The sequence below is a fragment of the Channa argus genome, chromosome 13 (genome assembly GCF_033026475.1).
Source record: "Channa argus isolate prfri chromosome 13, Channa argus male v1.0, whole genome shotgun sequence".
NCBI classification, from domain to species: domain Eukaryota; kingdom Metazoa; phylum Chordata; class Actinopteri; order Anabantiformes; family Channidae; genus Channa; species Channa argus.
Window position 1 is genome coordinate 26,922,351 of NC_090209.1, and position 25,099 is coordinate 26,947,449.

At 40.5% G+C, this 25,099-nt stretch overlaps 1 protein-coding gene across 1 annotated transcript in view; it reads left to right on the forward strand.

Moving 5' to 3' along the window:
* bcap31 (B cell receptor associated protein 31) overlaps positions 1-23,514 on the forward strand; it is a 28,417-nt gene extending 4,903 nt beyond the window's left edge. The window contains exons 3-8 of the mRNA XM_067526699.1: positions 2,891-2,991; positions 3,179-3,323; positions 11,601-11,736; positions 21,719-21,845; positions 22,119-22,219; positions 22,356-23,514. Of these exons, the coding sequence (XP_067382800.1) occupies positions 2,891-2,991; positions 3,179-3,323; positions 11,601-11,736; positions 21,719-21,845; positions 22,119-22,219; positions 22,356-22,382 (637 nt within the window). The 3' untranslated portion in view covers positions 22,383-23,514. The remainder of the gene's footprint in view (positions 1-2,890; positions 2,992-3,178; positions 3,324-11,600; positions 11,737-21,718; positions 21,846-22,118; positions 22,220-22,355) is intronic.
* The last annotated feature ends 1,585 nt before the right edge of the window (positions 23,515-25,099 follow it).

Consider the following 25,099-nt stretch of genomic DNA (forward strand, 5'->3'; position numbering starts at 1 on the left):
GAACTCCTCTGTCACACCTACAGCACACCTCACCACTGTCTTACAGCTCTCATACATGTCCTGCACCACTCTAACATACTTCTCTGCCACTCCAGACGTCCTCATACAATACCACAGCTCCTCTCTCGGCACCCTGTCAGACGCTTTTTCCAAATCTACGAAGACACAATGCAACTCCCTATGACCCTCTCTGTACTTCTCCATCAGCGTCCTCAAAGCAAATACTGCATCTGTTGTACTCTTTCTAGGCATGAAACCATATTGCTGCTCGCAAATGTTCACCTCTGCCCTTAGCCGAGCTTCCACTACTCTTTCCCACAACTTCATTGTGTGACTCATCAGCTTTATTCCTCTGTAGTTGCCACAGCTCTGCGCATCTCCCTTGTTCTTAAAAATTGGTACCAGTACACTTTTCCTCCAGTCCTCTGGCATCCTCTCACTCTCCAAGATCTTGTTAAACAAACTAGTCAAAAACTCTACTGCCACCTCTCCTAGACACTTCCATACCTCCACAGGTATGTCATCAGGACCAACTGCCTTTCCACTCTTCATCCTCTTCAATGTCCTCCTCACTTCACTCTTACTAATCTTTGCTACTTCCTGCTCCACAACAGTCACCTCTTCTACTCTTCGTTCCCTTTCATTTTCCTCGTTCATCAACTCTTCAAAGTACTCCTTCCATCTTCCCATCACACTACTGGCACCTGTCAATACATTTCCATCCTTATCTTTAATCACCCTAACCTGCTGCACATCCTTTCTATCTCTATCTCTTTGTCTGGCCAACCTGTACAAATCCACCTCTCCCTCTTTAGTGTCCAACCTAGCATACAAGTCCTCATATGCTCTTTGTTTGGCCTTTGCCACCTCTATCTTCACCTTACGCTGTATCTCCCTGTACTCCTGTCTACTCTCTTCAGTCCTCTCAGTGTCCCACTTCTTCTTAGCTAACCTCTTTCTCTGTATACACTCCTGAACTGCCTCGTTCCACCACCAAGTCTCCTTGTCCGCTTTCCTCTTTCCAGATGACACACCGAGTACCCTCCTACCTGTCTCCCTGATCAAATTAGCTGTAGTAGTCCAGTCATCTGGAAGCACCTCCAAACCACCCAGAGTCTGTCTCAGCTCCTCCCTGAAAACTAAACGACATTCTTCCTTTTTCAACTTCCACCACTTCGTCCTCTGCTCTGCCTTAGTCCTCCTTCTCTTCCTCACCACCAGCATCATTTTGCACACCACCATCCTGTGTTGTCTGGCTACACTCTCCCCTACCAATGCTTTACAGTCACTGATCTCTTTCAGATTACAACGTCTACATAAGATGTCGTCTACCTGAGTGCTTCTCCCTCCGCTCTTGTACGTCACCCTATGTTCCTGCCTCTTCTGAAAGAAAGTGTTTACTACAGCCATTTCCATTCTCTTTGCAAAGTCAACCACCATCTGACCTTCTGCGTTCCTGTCCTGAACACCAAACCTGCCCATAACAGTCTCATCACCTCTGTTCCCTTCACCTACATGCCCATTGAAATCTGCACCAATGACAACTCTCTCACCTCTGGAGATGCTCTGCATCACTTCATCTAACTCACTCCAGAATTTCTCCTTCTCTTCTAACTCACATCCTACCTGTGGGGCATAACCACTCACAACATTGAACATCACCCCTTCAACTTCCAGCTTCAGGCTCATCAACCTGTCTGATACTCTTTTCACCTCTAGAACATTCCTCACAAAATCATCTTTCAATATAACTCCTACTCCATTGCTCTTCCTATCTGAAAACAACTTGAACCCTGCTCCTAAGCTTCTAGCCTTGCTACCTTTCCACCTGGTCTCCTGGACACACAGTATGTCCACCTTCCTTCTCTGCATCATGTCGATCAACTCCCTAGCCTTCCCTGTCATAGTACCAACATTCAAAGTCCCTACTGTCAGTCCTACATTCTTAGCTTTCCTCTTCTCTCTCTGCCTACGAACACACCTTCCTCCTCTTCTTCTTCGTCTTCGACCAACAGTAGTCCAATTTCCACCGGTACCCTGTAGGTCAACAGCACCGGTGGCGGTCGTTGTTAACCCGGGCCCCGACCGATCCGGTATGGAAGCCTTTGTCACGATTCGCATGTTTGATTTGGCATGTGTTTTACGTCGGATGCCCTTCCTGCCACAACCCTCTGCATTTATCCAGACTTGGGACTGGCACAAGAAGACACTGGCTTGTGCCCCCTTGCGGTTGCATTCATCACAGATGCAAACTATGCATTGATAACAAATCAGATGCTCCTACTCCTTTTTAGCTGTCCAAATTCAATAACCTTCAGCTTAGAAGGCAGTGGCAGTTGCTTATATTGTTTTATATATGGTTGTTTTTTTGCGTTGGACATTTTTTAACTTATTTGTGGATACAGTGACAAACTGTTTGCTGACAATGCTTTTTTGAAGGGTGTTTCTGACCTATGTAATGTGTTGGACCAACAGGCAAGAACCTGAAAAATAATATACACGCAGATACAAAAAAGGGACGCAACACATCACTACAGCAGCAGTATTTGGAAGTTTTCTTTCATGGACTAAAATTAATAATCAGTTATCAAAATAGTTGTTTTTTTTTTTTTTTGTCTATCAACTTATTCCAAATCAGATGAAAACATTGTCAAATTAGAATACAACACTGACTTAACCAACTGTTTGATTTGTTAAAATAACAAATGTCCATTGTTCTTTCGCTGGATGAGTTTTGCTGTGTGTTTTGTGTGTCTTGATCTGCTTGACCACAAGATGGAGTCAGAGCCCCAGTCAGAGCTGTTTACCAACAGCTCTCAGCTCCATCTTTGCATATCTACTGTTTTTCATGTTCTTTGTTTTACTAATTGTTCTGCATTTGATCCTGCAGGTGGAATAACATCTTCAAGTCTCGTCTTGTCCAGGTCATTGCTTATTATGGCAACACTTGGTTCATGGTGGCCATTGCCATCCTGGTCTTCCTGCTCATCGGTATGTGTCTGTCAGTTGTTTTCAATTTGTGTTTTCTTTTGTTCCTGTTTGAGGAGTACTAGTACTACTACATACTAGTGTATGTGAACTTGTAAAATAAATAAATAAAAAGATTAAAAAAAAAATTGTTTTTTAAAGTGCAGGATAAAGAATTGACTGTTTCGGATATAATCTGTGTTTACTGCAGATGCTTTTCGTGAGGTGAGAAAGTACAGTGTGACGGAGAAAGTGGATCTGACAAACAACCCGACGGCCATTGAACACATTCACATGAAACTGTTCAGAGCTCAGAGGAATGAGTACATCGCTGGTTTTGCCCTGCTGCTTTGCCTGTAAGTGACAAACGTGGTGGTCTTTCTGTAGGAGTAATGAGACTCTGGTGTAACCCCTTACCTGAGCCAAACCGAATTTTAAGTTAAACTTTAAAAGCAAGTTTTAACCCTCCAACATCCTTTTGACGAGTTGTTGGTCTGAATAAATGTCATGTTGGTTTTAAATCACATTTCTGTTTTCTCCCTTGTCACAACCGGACTCCGAGGCAGGACAAATGGCCCACACCTGACATTAAAACTTACACATTTATCAACTTAACACAAATTAAATAAAGACACTAAAATGTATGTTAGTCTGCAACATCATTGGTGCAGTGAGTGTTGTCAATGATTGTTTCAAAAATGGAAACACAAAAATAACGTTGCCCAAACTAGAAACCATATGACCAGGACAAGAGACAAATCACTACCAGTACTATAGCAACCAACCAGCAGGACCTAGAAGAGCAATTCAAGAGCACAGAGTCTAAAACATTAGAGCATATAATTAGATATACAAGGTGTTTGGCTTCGACTTTGAGTAGGTCCGTAAGTGGAGCCACAATGGGAACAACCAGGGAAAATGTTACGATAGTAACCTTCCATATCAAGGAAGTGCACAACACTTTTGAAGGGCCGCTGCCTTTTCATTCAGTGCTTGCACTGCACCTTGACCTAGATCTGTTGAAATGTTGCAGGTTCATTTTGCAACCAAAACAGCATTACGTTGTACAGCAACACTAACGAGAAGGTGTAATGAAAGAATAAAACCTCCCTTGCTGTTTGAGAGTAGCACCTGGCAATAACCCTTCAGGAGGTCAACTTAACTCACATTGCTGACCCAGCTAGTCCCACACAATTCTCCATCCTAGGTAGGGGATAGGAGTCACATTAACTTTGCAAAAGACTGGATAAGACCAAGTAGAGGAGGGTGGTTCAGCCAATTCATTTTCTATGTATGTTACTGCCCGATACCAGAAAAAGAGACAAGTGTTTAATGGGCTGAGACTCACTGACATTAGTGTCATGCTCATTACACTTCTGCACCTTACAGTCCCCACTTCTTCTTGTTTCCAAATGAACAGCCTACTGACTTTGGTTCACACTAACAGGTGATTGCTTCAAATAGGTTCCTGAAGATCCTGATTCAGAACTAAATGTAAACACTCGTTTTTCTCCTTGACTTAGATTTTTGCTGCCTTGTTACTTTTTGCCTCACTTGTAAGTTGCTTTGGATAAAAGCATCAGCTAAATGTAAACTAAAATTTGACTCCTTCACATGAGATCTATAAATTAAACTGGGAAGATCCTGAATTAATACATGTACAAGATCAGCTGGTGGCTTTACTAGAGAACTGGTCTTACTCAGTTTTTGGGACTACAGACACTTAGTCCATTCTAGTTGTTCTGAGTTGTTACAGAGTGATACCTCTCACTGCAGGAAAAGGGGCTTTAACACATATGTCATATATGCAAACACATTGAAACCATGTTTCTCCTGTCATTACATGTTCCTGTAAATAATTTATGGTGAATGTTGTCATTTTTAGAACAGATTAAAAAAACAAACAAACGTGTGCACACTTATTATAGGCAGTATACAGGAACTTAGCACAGGCTTTTTAGCACTGTTTATCTCAAATTGCACAACGTACTGTGTGTGTAATAGCTGCTGCAACACAAATATCTATTTGGTGAATAACAAAGTATAAGTCAATTTCTGAAAGTTGTAAACTAGAATAAAAGTGTTGTACGAGTGAAACAGTACTGAAATAAATACTGAATGGGTTATGTAAAAAGGTATTACATCAGACGGACACACACACACACACACACACACAGCGACAGGCAGACTGGTCTATATGCAGAGAAATTTTGCAGTAGCATGGAAAGAATGAACAGCTGGTGGAGTGAGTGAGTGTTTCCATTGACAAACAGTCACTACACAGTGTAAATCCTCCAGAGTTCACAGGTGTGAATCTGTCTTGGTCCCAGATTGGCTGATGGCTCAGACAGGGACAGGCATCAAGTAGATCTGGTTGGCTTCAGAGGTCTGTCATGGCACAGTGTTACTGGAGGGGAGTATGTTGTTGGGCTGAAGGTTATGAGTAGTTGTCAAACAACAACACTGTTGAAACTTTCTTGACTTGTTGGGAAATAAACCAAGGAATTAAATCAAACTGTGCTGAAGTAGACAGTAGACCTTAAAACTCTAGCTGGACACTGCTTGGAACCTGATTTTTAGTTTTAGACATACTCTTGTGATTAGACTTAGTTTTGTCAAATCCTGACCATTGTTAGTTTAGATTTGTGCTGTGGTTTTGAGATTTGTGTAATTTAGCATGCTCAGCAGTCTCTCTACAAACTTCCTATGCACCTAAACTATGATGGTTTGTCCTATCGTGTGCTAGCTATCGTGTGCTAGCTATCGTGTGCTAGCTATCGTGTGCTTCAGTGCGTTGATCCAATCCTGTCTCGGAGGTCTACAGACAATTCCTTGGACTTCATGGCTTGGTTAGTTCTGACATGCATTGTTAATTGTGACACCTTTTTTATATAGACAGGTGTATGATTTTAACTTTCCCACAGCTGGACTCAATGAATTTATTGGAACATCTCAATGATGATCAGTGGAAACAACTAGAGCTCAATTTTGAGTGTTCAATTCCATTGACTTAGGTGTTTTGCTGCATTGTACCTTGCTTGTAAGTAGCTTTGGATAACACTCCTACCTAATCTATGCTATAAAATTACCTCTATTCTGTTGGGTCTCTTACATTAGTTTTTCTAATTGGCTCAGTTCCGGGGCTTGGTTCATAATTGAGAAATGGTGCAGATGAATTGGTCACATAACTCTGAGTGCAGGGGTCAGCAGCAGCAGCGTTGGATCGTCCTGGTTGGGGTTCATCTCTGTGCGTTGTTAAGTGTACTTCAGCAGCTGCTCTGTGACTCAGTGTAACATGTGATGTGGCAGCTGCGACAACGCGGAGTCCTGTAGGAAGCACTCCAGCATTCAGACTGAACCTTCAGACAAAAGGTCTGCTATGAACTGTGACTCAGGAATTCCTAAACTCAGCCAAGAAGAAAAAATTGGAGCAGGAGTTGGTAGAAAGGATGGAAAAACTGGCAGCTGATCAGATTATTTTAGGCATGTTACTGCAGCCATATTTGGAGATAAGAGTATCATCTCCCATGTATACCAGAAACTTTTTTCTTAATATACTTCTGCCAGGTATGTTAACAGGTCTCAGATGAGGAGCGAGACAGAATGAGCTGCTTTAACATCTGGTTTAAAAGGGCAGAAATCCGAGCCTTATTAGATTAGTGAGAATTAATGGAAAATCTTATGCACAGATTCAAACCAACACTGGAAATCTTTTGTTCCACATAGCACATTTAAACACACAGTTAGTTTTCACTGCTTGACTGGTTTCTTCCTCGCACACTGTAGTTTATTTTGACTCAGTCCCACCTTCACTGTCCTGCTACCACAAATATTCACAAGGATGTCGGATGGATCAATCCACATCTGAAAATAGACCCCAACAAACTTAAAAACCCAATGTGAGCTAAGCCTTATAAAATAATGAAATTATGTATTTTACAGATGCTTATATCTTCAGTAGGTCCATAAAGCTTGCAGCTGAGAGCCACAGAGTAGGGAATTTGGAAAGTGTGACCCACAGTAACACAATGTGGGCTGTTTGGAGGGAGTTATTGGGATAAATAGACATACCAGGTATTGTTTGTGAATGGGGGGACATTTTAAAAAGCACTTAGATGATTATCAAGGCTGGTGCATTGCTTTGACTGCACTGATGTGGAAAATTTGACATGTTTGTGCTGGGTTCTGGATTATATTTCTGTAGATACTTTCCTTATTGTGTTGAGTGATGCCAAAGTGGCCACACAGCAGACCTAGCTGTGGCTACACTACCTGGATATAACAGGAAAAAGCTGTCAGAGCTGCAAGCAGATTTCTGAGGAGGCAGGTGGAGGAAAAACACTTGAGTTACTGTAAAATTCCTGCAAGACTTTGTAGCAACAGGCTCTGAAGTTTCCGTTTGCACAGTGAGGTGCAAACTAAACACTGAAGGTTTCATGCCAGAACTCCAAGACCTATACCACTACTGACCCAAAAGCACAAAGTTTGGTTTCAGTATACTCAAAATCCTAAATAAGACATAGAAGTTCTTCTTTTCTGGCCTATGGATCAGTGGTATATCTGGAGGATGAAGAACACCCTGCCTACGATCAAGCATGGTGGTGGCTCGTGATGAAACTCGAAACCTGCAGCGTATGGATGGCAACTGATTCCATTAACGTATGAAGACATCGTAGGGGAAAACGATGTGCTGTTTCACAGGAAGCTTGGGCATCATTGGACTTTGCACAAGGACAATGATCCCACATAGATTATAGGAAGTTAAATGAGAAATTAAGAAGTGTGGACTAATGGATCAAACCACCAGTCAGTTTATAAATTCTAACTGGTACAGTTATAACTACTAAAACTACTAGTGGCATAACCATGTGGGATCAGAGCAGATAAATTACCCTTCACTCTCCACACGTCTTTAGCATCTGTGGCCTTTTGTTGGATGGAGACTGTCTGCTGATATAGAGACCAGGTCCTCTGCCTCATTGATAAATAAGGGAAGAGGAAGCTGTAGCATCTGCATGAGGTGAGCATTCCCTTTGGAAATTCAGTTTGGACTCAACCCAGTTTATCATCTACATTTGGACATTTGTCTGCTTTGCTTCTGTTGGTGAAGCTATTATGCAGCTGCAGTAGCATTTGGAATTTGGCTGAACTTAAAACCTCCATTGGTTTCATCAAAGGAAGCTAAATTTGTCTGCTACTGTTGTATTTCAGAATGCGTCTGATGGGACTATAATCTTTGATGGCTCGTAATATTTGTTCTGAATCTGTGCCTACTTATTACTTAATATTGAATTTATTTTTTTAGGCCATGAGCATTAGACCTAACATGTCTGTAGGGACAATTGTTTGGAAGCAAAATATACAAAGAATAGATTAACAATTTAAAACATTATGTGGTAATTGACGTTAGGGTTATGACTTTGAGTTTTGCACTTCTTTTTGGTCTGTAGTTTCTAGTCACAGGTTTTGGCACAACTGTGTGCACAGTTCACACTTGATTACATTTTAATAACTCAATTTTTCAACCATAACTTAGTTTTTTCTTTTACTGTGCTGCTATAGAAGTATTAAGAAGAAATCAGCTTTGACCTTTTTAGATGAGAAGCATTGACACTGTCACACCTTCTACAAAAACCTGGAAAAAAACCCTCCATCTGTCCTACATTACAGCAGTAGTTTTGTGTTCAGTGCCTTAAAGTATTTTTTTCTTAGATGTATAAAGTTGACATTAATAACATCAGATTGTTGGTTATTCGATTGATGCATCGATTCTGTTTGAATTTGATATCTCTAGCTTGCAGCCTGTTGACTTTTTTTTTTTTTTATGCGTGTTTTTGGATTATAGTATTTGTTATAGTACATACAGGAAGTTTTCCCAGCACTTAACTTTGTTATGGCTCCTCTTTGATATGTTACAGCCTAAATCAAAAATGGGTCGAATTCTTTATTTTCCTCAAAATTCTGCAAACAATACCTCATAATGGCAACATGAAAGAAGTTTGTTTGAAATCTTTTCATAATCATAAAAAAACTGAAAAAATCACATGTACATACGTATTCATAGCCATGACGCTCAAAATTGAGCTCTCGTATACCAGATGAGGTAGGCGTTCTATCCAAAACTACTTACAAGCGAAGCACAAAGCGGCAAACATCTGAGTCTGTGGAATTAAAAACTCCAAAATTGAGCTCTGGTGCATCCTGTTTCCACTGATCACCATTGAGATGTTCCTACAACTTATTTGGAGTCCACCTGTGGAAAAGTTACTCGATTGGACATGATTTGGAAAAGCATACACCGGTCTATATAAAAAGGTGCCACAATTAACAGTGCATGTCAGAACAAACCAGGCCATGAAGTCCAAGGAATTGTCTGTAGACCTCCAAGACAGGATTCTATCAAGGGGACTGATCTGGGGAAGGGAACAGACTAATTTCTGCATCATCCATAACTGGAAGAAGTTTGGAACTACCAGGACTCTTCCTAAAGTGGGACAGCCGGCCAAACTGAGTGATCGAGAGAGAGAGAAGGGCATTAGTCAGGGCGATGACCAAGAACCCCAGCTTCAGCGTTTCTCTGGAGAGAGGAGAACCTTCCAAAAGAACAACCATCTCTGCAGCACTCCAGAGTGGCCACACGGAAACTGCTCCTCAGTAAAAGGCACATGGCAACCTGCCTGAAGGAGTCTCAAAATTCTCTGGTTTGATGAAACAAAGATTGAACTCTTTGGCCTAAATGACAACTGTCACGTCTGGAGGAAACCAGACGCCACTCACCACCTGGCCAATACCATCCCTACAGGAAAGCATGGTGGTGGCAGCATCACGCTATGGGGATCTTTTCCAAACTGGGGATGATGGTTCATCTTTAAACAGGAAAATGACCCTAAGCACACAGCCAAGATAACAAAGGAGTAGCTACAGGAACAGCTCTGAATGTACGTGAGAGGCCGAGCCAGAGCCAAGACTTGAACCTGATTGAACAACTCTGGAGACATGTGAAAATGGTTGTGCGCTGACACTTACCATCCAACCTGATGGAGCTTGAGAGGCACTGCAAAGAAGAACGGGAGAACCTGCCCAAACATAGGTGTCAAGCTTGTAGCATCATACTCGAAACAAGTTGAGGCTGTAATTGGTGCTAAAGGTGCTTCAACAAAGTATTAAGCAAAGACGTTGAATACTTATGTACATTTTTAATTTTATTTTTTTTATATATAAATTTGCAGAGATCTCAAACTCCATTCACGTTGTCATTATGGGGTATTGTTTGTAGAATTATTAATTATGAGGAAAATAATGAATTTGATCCATTTTGAAATGAGGCTGTAACAACAAAATGTGGAAAAAGTTATGTGCTTGTAATACTTTTGGAATGCATTGTATATATTTATGACCTTATCTTATCAGGAGCTATTGTAGCACATAGCCAGGGATTCCTGAAAAGAATTTCATGTACTAAAGTTTAGGCCTTATTGCCTGTTCATTGATTGACTTCTAGTATTGCATTCTATTAAAGAATACGAGCTCTAAAGTCAACTTGAGTGAGCACAGCAGAAAGCTTTTTCTGTTTGGAGAGAAGAAGGCAAGAGTTCAGTGTCATGTGAAGTTAAATTAAACGTATAGAAGCACCTGACTTGTCCTTTATTCAGATGCAGCAGCTCAGTGACAAACACATGCTGACATTTTGACTTATAAGACTGTGCACAGTTATTTTGGTCCAGGTGGTCCAGTTAACAGAAGGGTCCCACCCCCATTACATCATCCCCTGTCAATGTTGCACACAACAGGCACAGTGAACACCACACACCGAGCTCAGCTGGAAAATGTCAGGGTTCATTCTGCATGTTACTATATGTGAATGACTATATTAGTGTATGTTTGTTAGTTTGTTATATGACAGAAATACACACACGTGTACCAGCTGATGCAGCAGAGTGTTTCAGGGTTTTAGGTGGTGTTTGTTCTTAAGGTTGTTATTGATGTCTGAATAATCTAATGTGCTGTTTATCACTGCAGCTGCTACATAATGAATCATTTTTATTTGATGATTGAGTCTTCTTTCATCTATTGTAACACAATTACATGAATATGGTCCTGTTCTTGTCCTAAACATCTGACTTTTCTGCTTCAGTTTTCAGTCAGATTCACCAAACTCACTAAATGGTTAAAATGTGTCATAAATGAATCAGTAGGAAAGTTTTATTCACAAAGCTGTGGAACAGGACAGAGACTGACCACTGGGTGCTTCAAGCGTTCACTTCACTGGTCCTATCAGAGGAGCCGTAACAATGTTGAGATGTTTCTGTGGAGTGTGATCCGAGCAGCTGTACTAAAGAAATGGAGAGGAAAGGGTTCAGGCTCCAGGGAGTTGGACACTGAAAACCCAGCACCTGAGCTGATTAACAATTGATGTGCAAGATGTGTTTGTTTTATCAAATTAAATTCATAGTCTCATAAGTTTTCAGAAGAGCAGAAACTAAGATGCTCTTATATTGAAATGGGATGGGGTGAAACGGTTAATCAGTTATCAGAGTAACTAATGGTTAACTTTGATAATTATTTTGCATGTTTAAGTATCAGTAAAATTCAAGCTGAATCCAATACTTAAAAATCTGAGTTCTGTGTTGCAGGTTGCTGCGACGTCTGGCCACACTGCTCTCACAGCAGGCCTCTATGATGGCCTCCAACGAGGCCTTCAAGAAGCAGGCGGAGGGAGCCAGCAGAGCTGCCAAGAAGTACATGGAGGACAACGAGATGCTGCAAGAGGTGAGACACGCGCAACACGTTACCTGAACTTAATTCTATAAAAAATACATTTTACAAACGACTTTATCTTAAGACTATGGAAAATATTATGTTTTGTGATTCTGCATTTTGTCAGTAGAATCATGTTTGGGGTTTATTTTTTTATTTTTTCCCCATTCAGACTGGAGATGGTGATTTTAATGTCACCTGGTCTCGTCTGTCACTTGCCTCCTGCTCCTGTAATTTAAACACACGTTCTTGGATTTTAAAATTGATCTTTGAGTTGCTCAAATTGACCAGAAGGGGAACTTTTCATAAACTTTGCATGAGAGTGGAGGAACTCAAACATTTGTGCTAATCTGTCAAATGGAAACATGCTAACACCAGCTACAGTACAGTTCTGTCTCAGCCCAAAATTAAATCATAGGGGAAGCAAAACCCTGTAAAAGCAGATGTACTGGTGTCTTAGCGGTTGTTACTTCCATTCTCTCTTTGCTGCCTTTGTGTCTCTTTGTGGGTTTGCAACTTTTTATTGTCATTTTTGACTCTTTGTGATGCTTTTGTGTTTCAGTCTGTACTTGGAGGTATTTTGTTCTACGTCTTTGTGTTGTCTTCATATGTTGACAAGTTTTGTTTTTTTTTGCAGTAGTTTTTTTTTTTTTTGTCTTGTTTTCAACACTGAAACGTTAATTTGAAGCTATTCCACTTAAAAGCAGACAAAGATTATTTTGACGTAAATCAAACTTTTCAGTAATGATAATATTGCTTCTTTGTTATAAAAACAAATGCAAAAATGAAAAGTAAGAATCAATAATTATGATCTAGATACATGAGAGAAATTTATGATGTTAAATTTGTGAGCTAAAATTTGTAATTGATATTTAACAATTCTGCAGCTGCAGTGTTTAACCAGTAGGAAGCAGCACCGATACCCAAATAAACACGGGTATTCAGAGGAACACACACACACACACACACACACACACACACACACTGTGGTAAAATGACCAGGGTTTGTTCCAAGTGGAAAGATCAAGTCCTCTGTGGCTAAATAGAGAAGCTGGTGCATCTGCATGTGACAAGCACGTGTACACACACATCTTCATTACAGTCAGTAAGATTCTGCCGGTTGCAGCAGCTGTTCTCTCAGATCTCACATCTCAGTGAATCTCACAGAGAATCTGTAAAAGTCAAGTTTACTCCCAAATTAGAGAAACCATTGCATTGGTGTCAAAGATGTGCTGATGTAGTGTCAGAAGAGTTTTTTCGACCTATAACCTGAAAAATTATGACCTTCCTGATGGGTTTACATACACCCACACTGCCCTATAGATGACCACCCCCCACACAAAGGGAAAACCTGGATTTTGTCAATAATGTAAAGTACTTTTAATCACCAGCAAATGTCTCATCCTGCTCTCCAGTCAGTAGTGATATTAAACTGGCTCAAACCAGTTTAAAGCAAGTTCTGTTTTCTAATTCATAATTCCCAGGTTGTTTACTCAGGACTTATGTAAGAAGTCCCATCCCTTTTTTCATGTGACTTCCCCGGTAGTGATCCTAGTCTTTCCAGATTGTGTTTATTTGAAAGATAAAGGGTTGTTGATTAGAACATTTTCAGAACTATAAGTAAAATGACATGATATGAAACTTTGAAGCTTGCAGGTGAAATAAGAATTGGGGGGGTTAGTTTTGATTTTCCTTTAATGTAACATGGCATTTAGCAATTTGAAAATGACCTACAAACTGTACTGTACCTGAACACGCCTCAAGCAGAGGTTGCACACACTTGGGCTCATTCAGAAAACCAAAACATTTGTACCTGACAGTGACGTGTGACTCACAGATCTACCAGATCCTGTATCTACACCACCTAGACCTGATTGATATAGTGCACGTGCTATGACAGGTTTGAAAATCTCATTCAATCGTGAGGCAGTTTTTCCCTCGCTGCTGGGAAAAATACTACACTATCCTGAGGATCAGTCCTGTTACTGATACACATTCCTGTGCTCTGAAGTCTCAAATGTCCGTTATGTAAATGTGGAGCAGCAGAGACTAGCAGAAGCACACGAGGCTGTCATGACGTTTCAGGTTAGGTATTTAATTGTAAGGCTTAGGGTGTGTGTGGGATCTGTCCTGTGTGTCACTGTAAAGCCAAGGACACTATCCTCATTCAGACCAGGGCACCTGCTCCTACGGTCGTCTTTCTCTTGATATACATCACGGTTTTTTTTGTCATTTCAAATGTAGCTAAAAAGTTTTGCTTTTGTGGTGAAACTGATATTCGGCCTGTTGTTTTTGCCTAGTAATCTACAAGCAATTACACATTTGACCTAACAAGCACCTAAATTGGTTTGCCTTTAAAAAGGAAGTGGTTTTTGTTGTTGTGATGAAGCTCCAGCGGCTCTTTTCAGTTTTTCTTTTGTGAAGATCTACTTGGGTGTGAGTCTACCTGAATGACTCCACCAAACGAGGAAGCCTTTTTTGTATTTCCTTTATCGTTTTAGCTGGGCCTACTTCACATTCTCGCTTCCTTTGTTTCACTACGTGTTCAGGAGATCCCCTGTTTTCTCAGGAAACTGTGGCCATGTTGCTTTCTCAGAAGAATCTACTACTCCCACAGCCAACAAAGGTGGCATCATACACATCTCAGTCACTTCTTCATATTCTGCAAGAGCAGAGTCATGGACTTGCGCCATTTCCTCTCAGCAGTCCTGAGTGTAGTGTGCTGTTAACAGTGGCTGCGTCTGAGTCAGGGGTGGAGAGGACCTGTGGTGATTTAGGGCTGCAGAGACCACGGAAGAACTGAGGAGCACCAGGAAGGTGTTCTCCACTTTCAAGTCACTTCTCTCCCCCCCCCCTCCCCCCCATTGATGTGCCAGCTGCTTCACTAAAGAGGGTGCAGCCATACGTTTACAGTTCTCCCCACCAGGTGGAGACGTCCTCCTCACTTCATCTAACAGCACATTTTTAGTCCGACATATGATGGCACCTCCACCCTCCTTCTCTCTAGTCATCCTACCACCTGTTCTCTGGATCCCCTCCCTCCCTGTTCTCCTTCAAGCAGCTGCACCCACACTGATCTCAGCCATTACACATCACTAATAAATGTATCACAACAGGCACCTTCCCCACTGCATTTCACCAGACTTGAGTTACACGATGCTTAAGAACCCTACTCTCGACCCCTCCCTTGTGGAAAATTGCAGACTTGTCTCTTGACCCTTGAATAACAGTCTTAAGTTAAATCTCAGATTTCTTTCTCTGAACAATCTCCTTGATGTCAACCAGTCCAGCTTCCCAACTGGTTAAGTCTTCTGTCCTAATCCTTCTTGTTTTATCTGCAGCCATTGAGAACCACCAGTTCCTCCTGTCTCCTTTAAGACCCAGGAGTCTTTGATATCATCGTTTTCCCAGCCTGACTTTCCACTTTCCATAGATCACGTCATCAGCCTTAACTTAAGATCTTCCTTCATTGTCCCAAAGTCTAGCAGAAATCTGGGATTTACTGACTACATCTGTTTCTAGGGCATCTACATTTGTCCTCAAACATGAGAGATCAGACCCTACCTCTCTGAATAGGCATCCAAACTCCTCATGCAGGCACTGGTCATAACTCTTGTCGCCTAGTGCAATGCCCTCATGACAGGGCTGCCAGCTGCACAATCAAACCCATACAGATGAGCCAACATGTAGCAGCATGGATGAATGGATTATTTATTTCAGTCTGAAATGTGATCCTTGTGTTGAAGGATCTACGGTCATTTGTAATCATAAGCCTAATACCACCTTCTGATGCTGGCCTAGGGTAGTGATCCACTTGGTACCCCCTGTCCTGCTTCGGTCCCTCGATGGTTGAGCAACCAACCAGACTTTGCATACTAAGCAGCATCACTCCCGATATTCAAGGATTTTAAAGATGGAACTCTTCTGTGACTTCCTGTGCAAAAACTAAATCCTTCCGCTTGCGTCTCATGAAACAAGACATTTTACATTAATTGTTGCGGCTTTCTGCTTTGCTTGTATGTTGCTCTGGATAAAGCGTTTGGTAAATGTAAAAGACTATGATTTGTAGTCACATTTTATGTAATTAATACATTTGATTTCTTTTTTTAATTGTTATAAAAAGTGAGGTAATAGTTTTTAAAATAAGTACAATATTCCAGGTTTGACTGTTGGCCTCTGACTCTTGTTGCACGTCATTCCCCTGCTTCTCTGACTTTCATGTCTCACTACACTGTCCAGCTACCTAAATAAAGGCACCTCATGCTGCTGGACATGGTTCACGGATCAGTAAACGGAGGTTTTATTGCCGAGCCTCCTCAGTTAAAGGTCTGAAGCTCAGCAGCTGCTTTAGTCTGTCAAACTGAACCACAGCAGTTTACCAGCTAAAGTTAGACTGCTTCACCTAGAGTAATTATTTTATTTTAAACTATTTGAGAATTTACTGTAGTGTAGCTCAAATGGCTTTTATGTTCTCAAGTGATCTTTCACATTTTCATGATTTATCACATTGTGCGCCATATAAAATAACATTGGTAAAACAAGGCTAAGTGAGGGAATGTAAACAGTTTTTCACACAGACATTTCAGTGCAGGTTTACACCAAACAAACAGCTGCTTGACTGAAAGACTTGTTAAAACCTTTAGACTAAGACCTGTTTATTTGATCCAAAGCAAATGTAAGTTCAACCCTTCTTATTACCAATACTCAGAGTGGAATTTGCAATCATTCAAATAACTAGCCCCAGCACACTAAATCTACTTGACCTCTCTGATTTACGTCCCATATTCATTTTAAACACCATTGTAGTTTTTAGTTGAGCTTCTTTGATTCCTTTAAATTTACCAAGCTGGTCACATGTCTTTAACTCATGACTGAGCTGCTGCTGCTTTTTTGGGCTGCTCCTTTTAGGGCTCACCACACTGGATCATCAATTTCCATGTCACTGTGTCCTCTGCATCTTCCTCTCTTATACAAACTTCTTCTTACTTCTTGCTTTCACAGTGTCCAAGAACCTCCTCCTTTGCCTCCCTTTACTCCTGCTGTCCAACAGCTTCCTCATTGTTTTCCTCATACCCCACATCCCTCCTCGGCAATGGTCAAATCATCAAAGTCTCACTTGGCTTATTTTGTCTCCAAAATGTCTGTCTTGCCCTGTCCCTCTATAAACCTAATGTTCCAGGACTTACTTGGTCTCTTGTTCACACAGTGTCTGCCTTTCTTATATCAGCCCGCTCTCCCCCTTTACCCGTTATAGTGCCAACATTCAAGGTTCATACACTCGCTTCCACACTGCTCCATCTTCTCCTTCTGCCAAAACAAAAGGAATAACAAAGGACTCCAGATTCAGTCTTGTGGGAGCCCACAAGTTATTTTCAATAGTTTTGAATGGTTATTTATTTCAGTTTTTCAAGGCCCTTTACAGAATAAAGTCAAGACTATAAAGATGTGTAGAGAGAACCCAACAGTTCCCGCTGCAGCAAGCCATAGGTAACAGTGTAGAGGACATTTAACTAGATGTAGTGTAATTTAGCCAATACCATGTGTTAAACCAAGAGTATGTTGAATGTTTTCTATTGCATTTGATATCTTTTCTCTTAACTCAAATAATGCTAATAAAGCAGATCTGTTTTGTAAATCCATGCTGGTTTTCACATCCAATTTCATACTTGTGTAAAGGGAATTTGTAACTGTAGCGTCAATTTCAGTCTCGTTTGTTTCTTCTAGAAACATTAAATGTTCAGTATTGGTTCAAACTTCTTCATTCTCCTGCTTGATTTTGTTTGGTAAGTTAGGCGCCACATTGACGTCCCAATATTTCCCAATACTATACCACAGTCTTGGGATGTAGTTTACAGTCAGTGACCTCAGTATTGTTTTATAATTTCTTTTCAGAAAATTTTTTTTTCTCCACACTTTTCCACAGATTTCTTTTCCCCACACTTTAAAAAAAAAAAAAAAAAAAAAGTTCCTTTCTGCCACTTTGCTCTGTCCCGAATTACAGATATTAGCCTCCATGAACATGGTTTTATTACAGTGCTCCTCACTTTAATGTTCAAATGGAATTCCATGTCCTGTAATCTCTCTGTATAGCCAGCATTTACTTATTTTCCTTAACATCTTCTTTTTTTTTAAAATAATTTATAAACCTTTTTTTTTTCAATCTCCTTCTTTTTGCTAAGGCATCTATAATCAGTCATTTCCTCTGTGAATATGTCAGTCTCTAGCCATTCAGTCCCACACTCTTTATCTGGACTAGTTCAGTTTGCTCTCTGACACTTAATACTTTGGCTCCATTCAGCTTAATCCAAACTTTACAGTTGTCTCTGTCTATATTGTGCCAGACTGTCAAAGTTAGCATTGCACAACACTTGTCCACCAGTTCTCAAACAAAACTCCCCTGCATCCTACTATGAAACCAGATACTTGTATCCAGAGTGGTTTACAATTAAACCACCAACCTTCTTAAGTCATTGTAAATCCCAAATCATTTTCCTACTGAAAGTAGTTTTTACCTTCATGGAGGAGGTTGGTTAGACTCACTCAGTGTTGGCTTAGTTATCTAATAAACTGACAAATTAAAACTGAATTCTTTTGTAAAACAGCAAAATCCCAAAGCCAGTATCTCCCTTAAATGTAAAATCATGCTCTGTGATTCACTGCTGAGCAGGTAGAGCTGGCAGAGGGAGGGGCTGTTCTGTAGCAGGGGAGCTGCTGTCTGCCAAACTCAGACCGGCTCAGTTTGAGGAGCTCTTATTTTAGTGTGTTTAGAGAACAAGCTTTGCCTGTTCATCCACACGGCCTGTGGATAGGAAACCAGAGGAGAAGCTGAGATTATCACATTGCTGTATGTTTCAGCTTGTTGTAATGAACTACTTGTGGTGGCCTGTTTATTCAAGGAGCTTGTTTTAGGTGAGAATAGATGGTGGGTTTCACCTTAGATGAGCTTCATCTCTCCTCCTGAAGCTCACTATTTGTTTACCCTGTTGTTCTGCAGCTCAGCTCCACAGACCACATCATTAATACCATATCTATATTTTCACATGCACTAATCTCACTCACTGCTTTCTAAAAGTGCTTATAAAAATCTGTTAGTCTTCAATTCAACTTTATTCATATATCACCAATTTGCAACAGTCACCTGAAGGCACTTTATAGTCTTGACTTCATTCTGTAAAGATGTATAGAGAAACCCAACAATTCCCTCTTTAACAAGCTCTCGGCAACATTGGAGGAAAAACTCCCTTCAGCAGGAGAAACATCTGCTTTGACCGGTTGGGGTGAGTGGAAAGAAAAGAGAGCAAAAACAAAACATCGGGCAGGTTGGTAGGACCAGTAGCTGTACACTTTTTTTTTTTTTTTTTTTTTTTTTCTCTCCAGGCAACTTGCACGTCCAACCATTTTATTTTTTACATTCATGCTCTTATTTGTAGTCATGTGGAGCACTCGGACAGTTAGGCTCTGCTCGGGTATCAGAGTTTGGTATTCAATGACCAGACCTTTTTTCTCCTGCTCAATAGGATTGAAGCAGTTCAGTTGGTGCAAAACTTGTATCTAGCAGAGGCCTCCATGAAAGTGTAAATGTAGTTTCAGTCACCATTATAACGAGAAAACATCTCTGCACTATTATCACACTTATGTTAACAAATGAGGAAAAACATACAAATAATATAATGTAATCTGCAGCATCTTTTCATCCTCTTGCCTTCTGAGAGAAGCTACAGAGCCATACAAATCCACCTGGAGACTAAAGTGAACTGAACCCCACTTGACTCTGTCTCCATTATTCCAACAGGTCATTTAAGATTCAAATTTATTCAGGAATCATCTAAGTAAGGAAATGTAAAGATTTTTGTTTTTCTTTGACTAAACACAGCCAAGCAAGTGGAGATTGTTATGCTGTTTGGAAATTTAAATGTGTGCATTTAATGGTGTTTGAGTGTAAGTTCTAGACTTGGATTTAAACCTACAAATTACAGGCATCTCCATAGTGTGTGTCACAGTGCTATTTACATCTGTCAAACACTGGTCCTTCACCATGGCAGCTGCCAGAACACTCACACCAACTCGCAATCATGATCATTAGTGGGCAAGAAGACAAAAGGGGAAAAAAAAACAATCGAAATGGATTAAACACTTAGTCTCATCAAGAAGACACAATTGTTGCTTTACAAAAGAAACGGATATACAACTGTCTCACACAAGCCAATGAAGGAGCAGGATTAATCTGCCTCTGCAGCATAAAATACTCACACAGAGCAGCTGGTGTGTCGTTCAAATCAGCACGGAGAAGTTCAGCACCTGTTCATCTTCACCAACCTCACAGAATTAGGTTTAGTACAAATCCTCTGCTGCTGTTCGTTTGTCCGACAGCATTTCAGTGTCATGTTACAAATACTTTTTTGAGAACCATTAGAATCTTCTGAAAATATATTTCAAAACGACACAAGCTCTTGTAGTTGGTGTAAAGCTGAAGATCTACCTAATTTTAACTACAAGTTAATTTGTGCGTCATGGCAGCCTCACACATCCTGGGTTGATCTGAATCATCTGTTGTGCACATTGTTAGAAATTAACACCACGTGTAAGTGAGACGCAAAACCGCGTACAATTTGTGGGGTGGTGTCACCATGACAACAGAAAATGTTGTCCAAAACCTTACTGAACTTGTCCACATACAACTTTCTCTTCTATGATCTCAACATTGTCATCCTCCAGTTTTGTCATAGATTCATGTTACGTTTTAGAAAAGCAGAAGTTCACGAGGAGGAGATTCTGATGTCAGAGATGCATAAGCCCGAGTCAGCTTCTATGGCTAATGACTGAAATCCTCCAGGAAGACACAAATTATGCAAGGACGTCTTTGCGCAAAGCTTATGATGCTGCTGTTATCTACACATTGGTGAACAACAAACATATATTAAGGCCTAATTTTGAACTACTTCAAAATCTTTTTTAGTTGAGCAAGAATGAAAATATGTCATGTTTTGTATTTGCGAACAAAATAGGTCTTTATTCCATAACGTAACTCCCTTGTCTAATAAGATAAAATGTAAGTCAGTTTTAATACTTGGAATCAAACAATTTGCAGTTTCCTCGTGAGCTGAGGACAGTGTCCAGAGAATGAGGTCTGGATTTTATTTACTCCATATTATCCTGTTTTGCTCTTTGACCGTTTCTCACCTACTGGAAATGCTCTGCTTGGTTTAGCACATCGAGCACCAGTCAACACGACAGAAACGTCAACACCACACCAGCTCACTCACTGTAAATTCTCTGGACAGTGTCACTGCTCTGTCACACATGGGGTCAATCAGAGCTGGCAGGTGTGAAGTCTATTTGATGTCCAGTCCAAGACATCTGTATTCTCACGTACAGCTGCTGTAAGCAGTTCAGACTCCAGTGCATGATTGAAATAAGTCAATGACTGAAGTTTGGCCATCACCAGTTTGAGTTGAGTGAAACTAAACTTATTGGAGGGTTATCATGACCGACAAGACCAAGTAAAGCTTTGTTGTGAAAGTAAAAACTGATCATTTATTTTGTTTGTAAAACTGCAGTGATCATTACCAGCACAGTTGATGCTTGTTTACCAAAGTCTAAGGCTAATAAAGGCTAATAATAAGGTTTGTTCCACGTTTTTAACATCATAATCACTGCATGTAGTCATCACGACGGGCCACACTGATGCATTCTGGATGTAGGCTCACAAAGCAGGAAGAGACATTTGTAGAGAGACACTCTACTAGTAATGCAGCCCTGAACGGGCTCTAGAAAAAAGAGGAGGCTGCACTGTGAAGCTCTGATCTTTGAACCATTTAGTTGTTCTTAAATTTACTACCTTTGTAATAATCGTTAAATACAAGTGTATGTCCTCTTGCAAATGCTGATGAACCTTAGTGTACAATCAATTATTCTGCAGCCTGTGTCCATGCTCAGACTTTCAGTTTGTCACATGAGTGTTGAATGTTTAACACGCTGTCTTCTCTTTGGACAGCAACTGCGTGAGGCAGGTATCGAGGTGCCAGAGGGTGGGACGAAGGAACCAGGACTTCTGGAGGAGAACAAGAGACTTAAAGCAGAGGTAAAGACCCTGAAGGAGGACCTGGAGACCACCAAGAAAGGTAAAGTGGATGAGACACTGAGCATTAGTATAACGTAGGAAGAAAAAGCAAGAAGGTGCAGGGTTGTTCATGTATTTACAATATGTCATGTATGATTATTACCTGGATTCATGGAATTCGTGATGGTGAACTTTTCGATATAGGTGCAGTAAAGGTTCACATACTTTTGCTTGCCACTATTCATATGTTATACTTAGGAAAACAACAAGCAGAAAGGTGGAGATTTAGATTTTGTGATGTCATGTGACCAGACGTGGTGTTTGTATTATTCAGCGCTGCAGACGTCTGACAACGATGTGCACGTGATGAAGAAACAGGCCGAGAACCTGACAACTGAGTACGACAGACTGCTGGACGAGCACAGCAAGCTGCAGGTAACACAGAGAGGACTGGTTGTCTGACTAAATTACACACAATTATTACCAGTCTGTTCATTCTGCAGTGTCCGTAAACACTGTGGGTTCATTGGTGATGCGTGGCTGAATTCTTACTGCCCTGTTGTGTCTGCAGGCGAGCAGCAACAAGAAATCAGACTGAGATGATGCTTCTCATGTTGATCAGCTTCCCCATCCTCAACAAACTGTCTGCAGCTTCTCTGTCCACCTCAACATCGGCTCAGCGACATCATGTCATTTCCCTTCGGGTCAGCTGATGTCCCAGGCTGTAATTGGTTCAATAAACTGTCCAGAGCTTTATCAGAAGATTTAAAAAAAGAGAAACTGTTGGACTTCTGACACGGTTTGTTGTTTGTCTCACGTTGTTTGCTTTAATCTTTTTCTGTGTTAAACAGCAAAACAAGAGTTCGACAGTGTCGTCTTTATAAAATTTGTTCATTCCCTGTTTCCTGAATCGTCCCAATGATGATTTCTGCAGAAACACACCACTTAAATTCCACTTTAAAATAAAAAAAACCTCCTGTATTGATGGCTGAGATAAATGTTTTATATCAACTCAAGGTTGACAGGTGTCCAAACGGCTCCCAGTTACTGTTCAGCCGCCGCCTGCTGAGTGTCACGTGATAAAACTGTCCCACACTCTCTCTGGTACATGTTTGCATCAGATTTAATCAGATTAATTCTTAAAGTGACGTCCAACAGTCATGTCTCATATATGAAAGTTTAATCCGGCTTTGGCTTCAGTGTGTTTCACTTTGCACTCTGAAGCCAAAGCTTCACTTTTCCTGCTCATTAACTGATCTGAAAAGAGAAGTGTGAAATATGTTGTAAAGACATAACGGTCTATCTGTCATATCGAAGTCTGCAGCTGGACGTAAATAACTGCAGGAACAAATACTCAGGCACATACTTACTCACATAGAGTAAAATGTCACTTTTTGTAAGTTGCCTGGTTAAATAAACACAGGAGAATTAGAAGTTTGTAAGTAGGATGTTCTATAAAACCTCGGTTGTTGATTGCAGGTCAGCTGTTGCATTCAGAGGTTTATTGGTTTGTATCCAGGTGTTTCATGGTTTTCTCTGTTGCTGCAGCTTTTCTTGGTTGAGTAAGTTTATATAAACCCATATTTCTCTCCATTTAGGATCCGTCCAGAATGAAGTGAACTTGCACATTTTTTTTCGTACACACACACACACACACACACACACACACACACACACACACACACACACACACACACACACACACACACACACACACACACACACACACACCACTTTTTAAAATATCTGAGCATCCTTAATTTAGCTCAGAATACCATTTGTTATAACATTGTCATTTCTTCTGTTGATAAATGTGCAAATTCTGAAGTTTACAGAGGGACCGAGCTGCCTGATGTGGGAAGTATGTGGTTTGTGTAAGTGGTGGCGAAACGGTGATTAATCATGTGGTAATTGAACAATATTTGCACATCCTATGTGATCACATTCAGAAACAAACAAATTAAAAAACCCTCAGCTTAGTTTCTCAGAGGATTTTCTCTGTTTGGGAAATTTAATCCAGCTTTTCTTGTTGGGGTAAATGCTGAAATCTAAAGCCCAATTAACACGTTAGGCTGCTCTTGTGTCCAGAGGAGACCTCAGTTTAAAGTTCCCTCATGAGATCTCAGCCCAAATGGGAAGCAGCAGCTCCATTGCACTTCAGAAAGTCTGAGGGCCTGTGTTTCCTGAGGAGTTATTTTGTGTGTGCATGGCTCATGGTTTTACCAGGTCTTAAATATCCAAATCATACATTTAGGTTCTATTTAATAAAAAAAAAGCTTCATAAGGTATAAAAACAGAGGTCAGCACCTGAGACAAATGTTCTTTGGCCTGTTTGATCTGTGTGGTAGTAAAGTTAGTTTAACTCGGTGAACACTGCACAAACTATTTGAATCTTCGAACACATTGCATTCAGTGAAATATTGTCAGAAATCTCTAAATGTGCTGATCAAATGTTATTTCAGTCACTGATGATGTCACTGCACGCTGATTTGTTTTCTTTATTCACATTCCTTTCTCATTTGATAGTATGATACATGATCACCAGGACTTGTAAATCATGTAACAGTTGTCTTGAACAAAGAGTCATTCTTTGTTCTCTGTTTTGATGTTATTGTAACTGTATTTTGATGCTGTGTGCTATTTTTATTTTCTTGTCTTTAGTCACTTCTTTCAGATATGTTGAGTGGGAGCATTGATGTTTAAAGGTCTTGATCTATCATCACATTATTCTGTGAATCACATGCATGTGTTGGACAGTTTAGTGGCCATCAATAAACTAACCAGAGGTTTGGACAAAACAGAATCTTTGCATCTTTCTGGCTTTTCAGTGTACACACACATCAACCAACCTGTTTAATCATTTTTGTTGTTGTTGTTCAAGGACTTTGAAAACCATGTTGATGTTGAGATGAAGTTAGTTATTAGTTGTAGTTGTTCAAAAACTAGACACAAGAAACTCAGTTAAACAAATGAGACCAACAAGTGATCATGTTTGTATTTTGGTAAATGATCCAGTCTTATGTTGCTGCAACCACATATTTACGGTATGTGAACCTCCTCAGATTTTCAGTTCATTTGAAGGAAAATTTCAAGGGTTTGAATCAATGTGATGAGTCAGCTGTGAGTCTGGGAGGTCTGGCCTTATTTAAAGAGGACAAATCTGGGTCTTCACTGTCAAGGTCTGATGTTTGTAGAAGTTTGTCACGGCTCCAACAAAGCTCGCCAGGCTGGAAAACTGTTCCAGAAGAGTTTCTAAAGAGTTTGGAGACCACCAGTCGAGGGTCAACATTCAGCACCACTGAGCAACGGAGATCA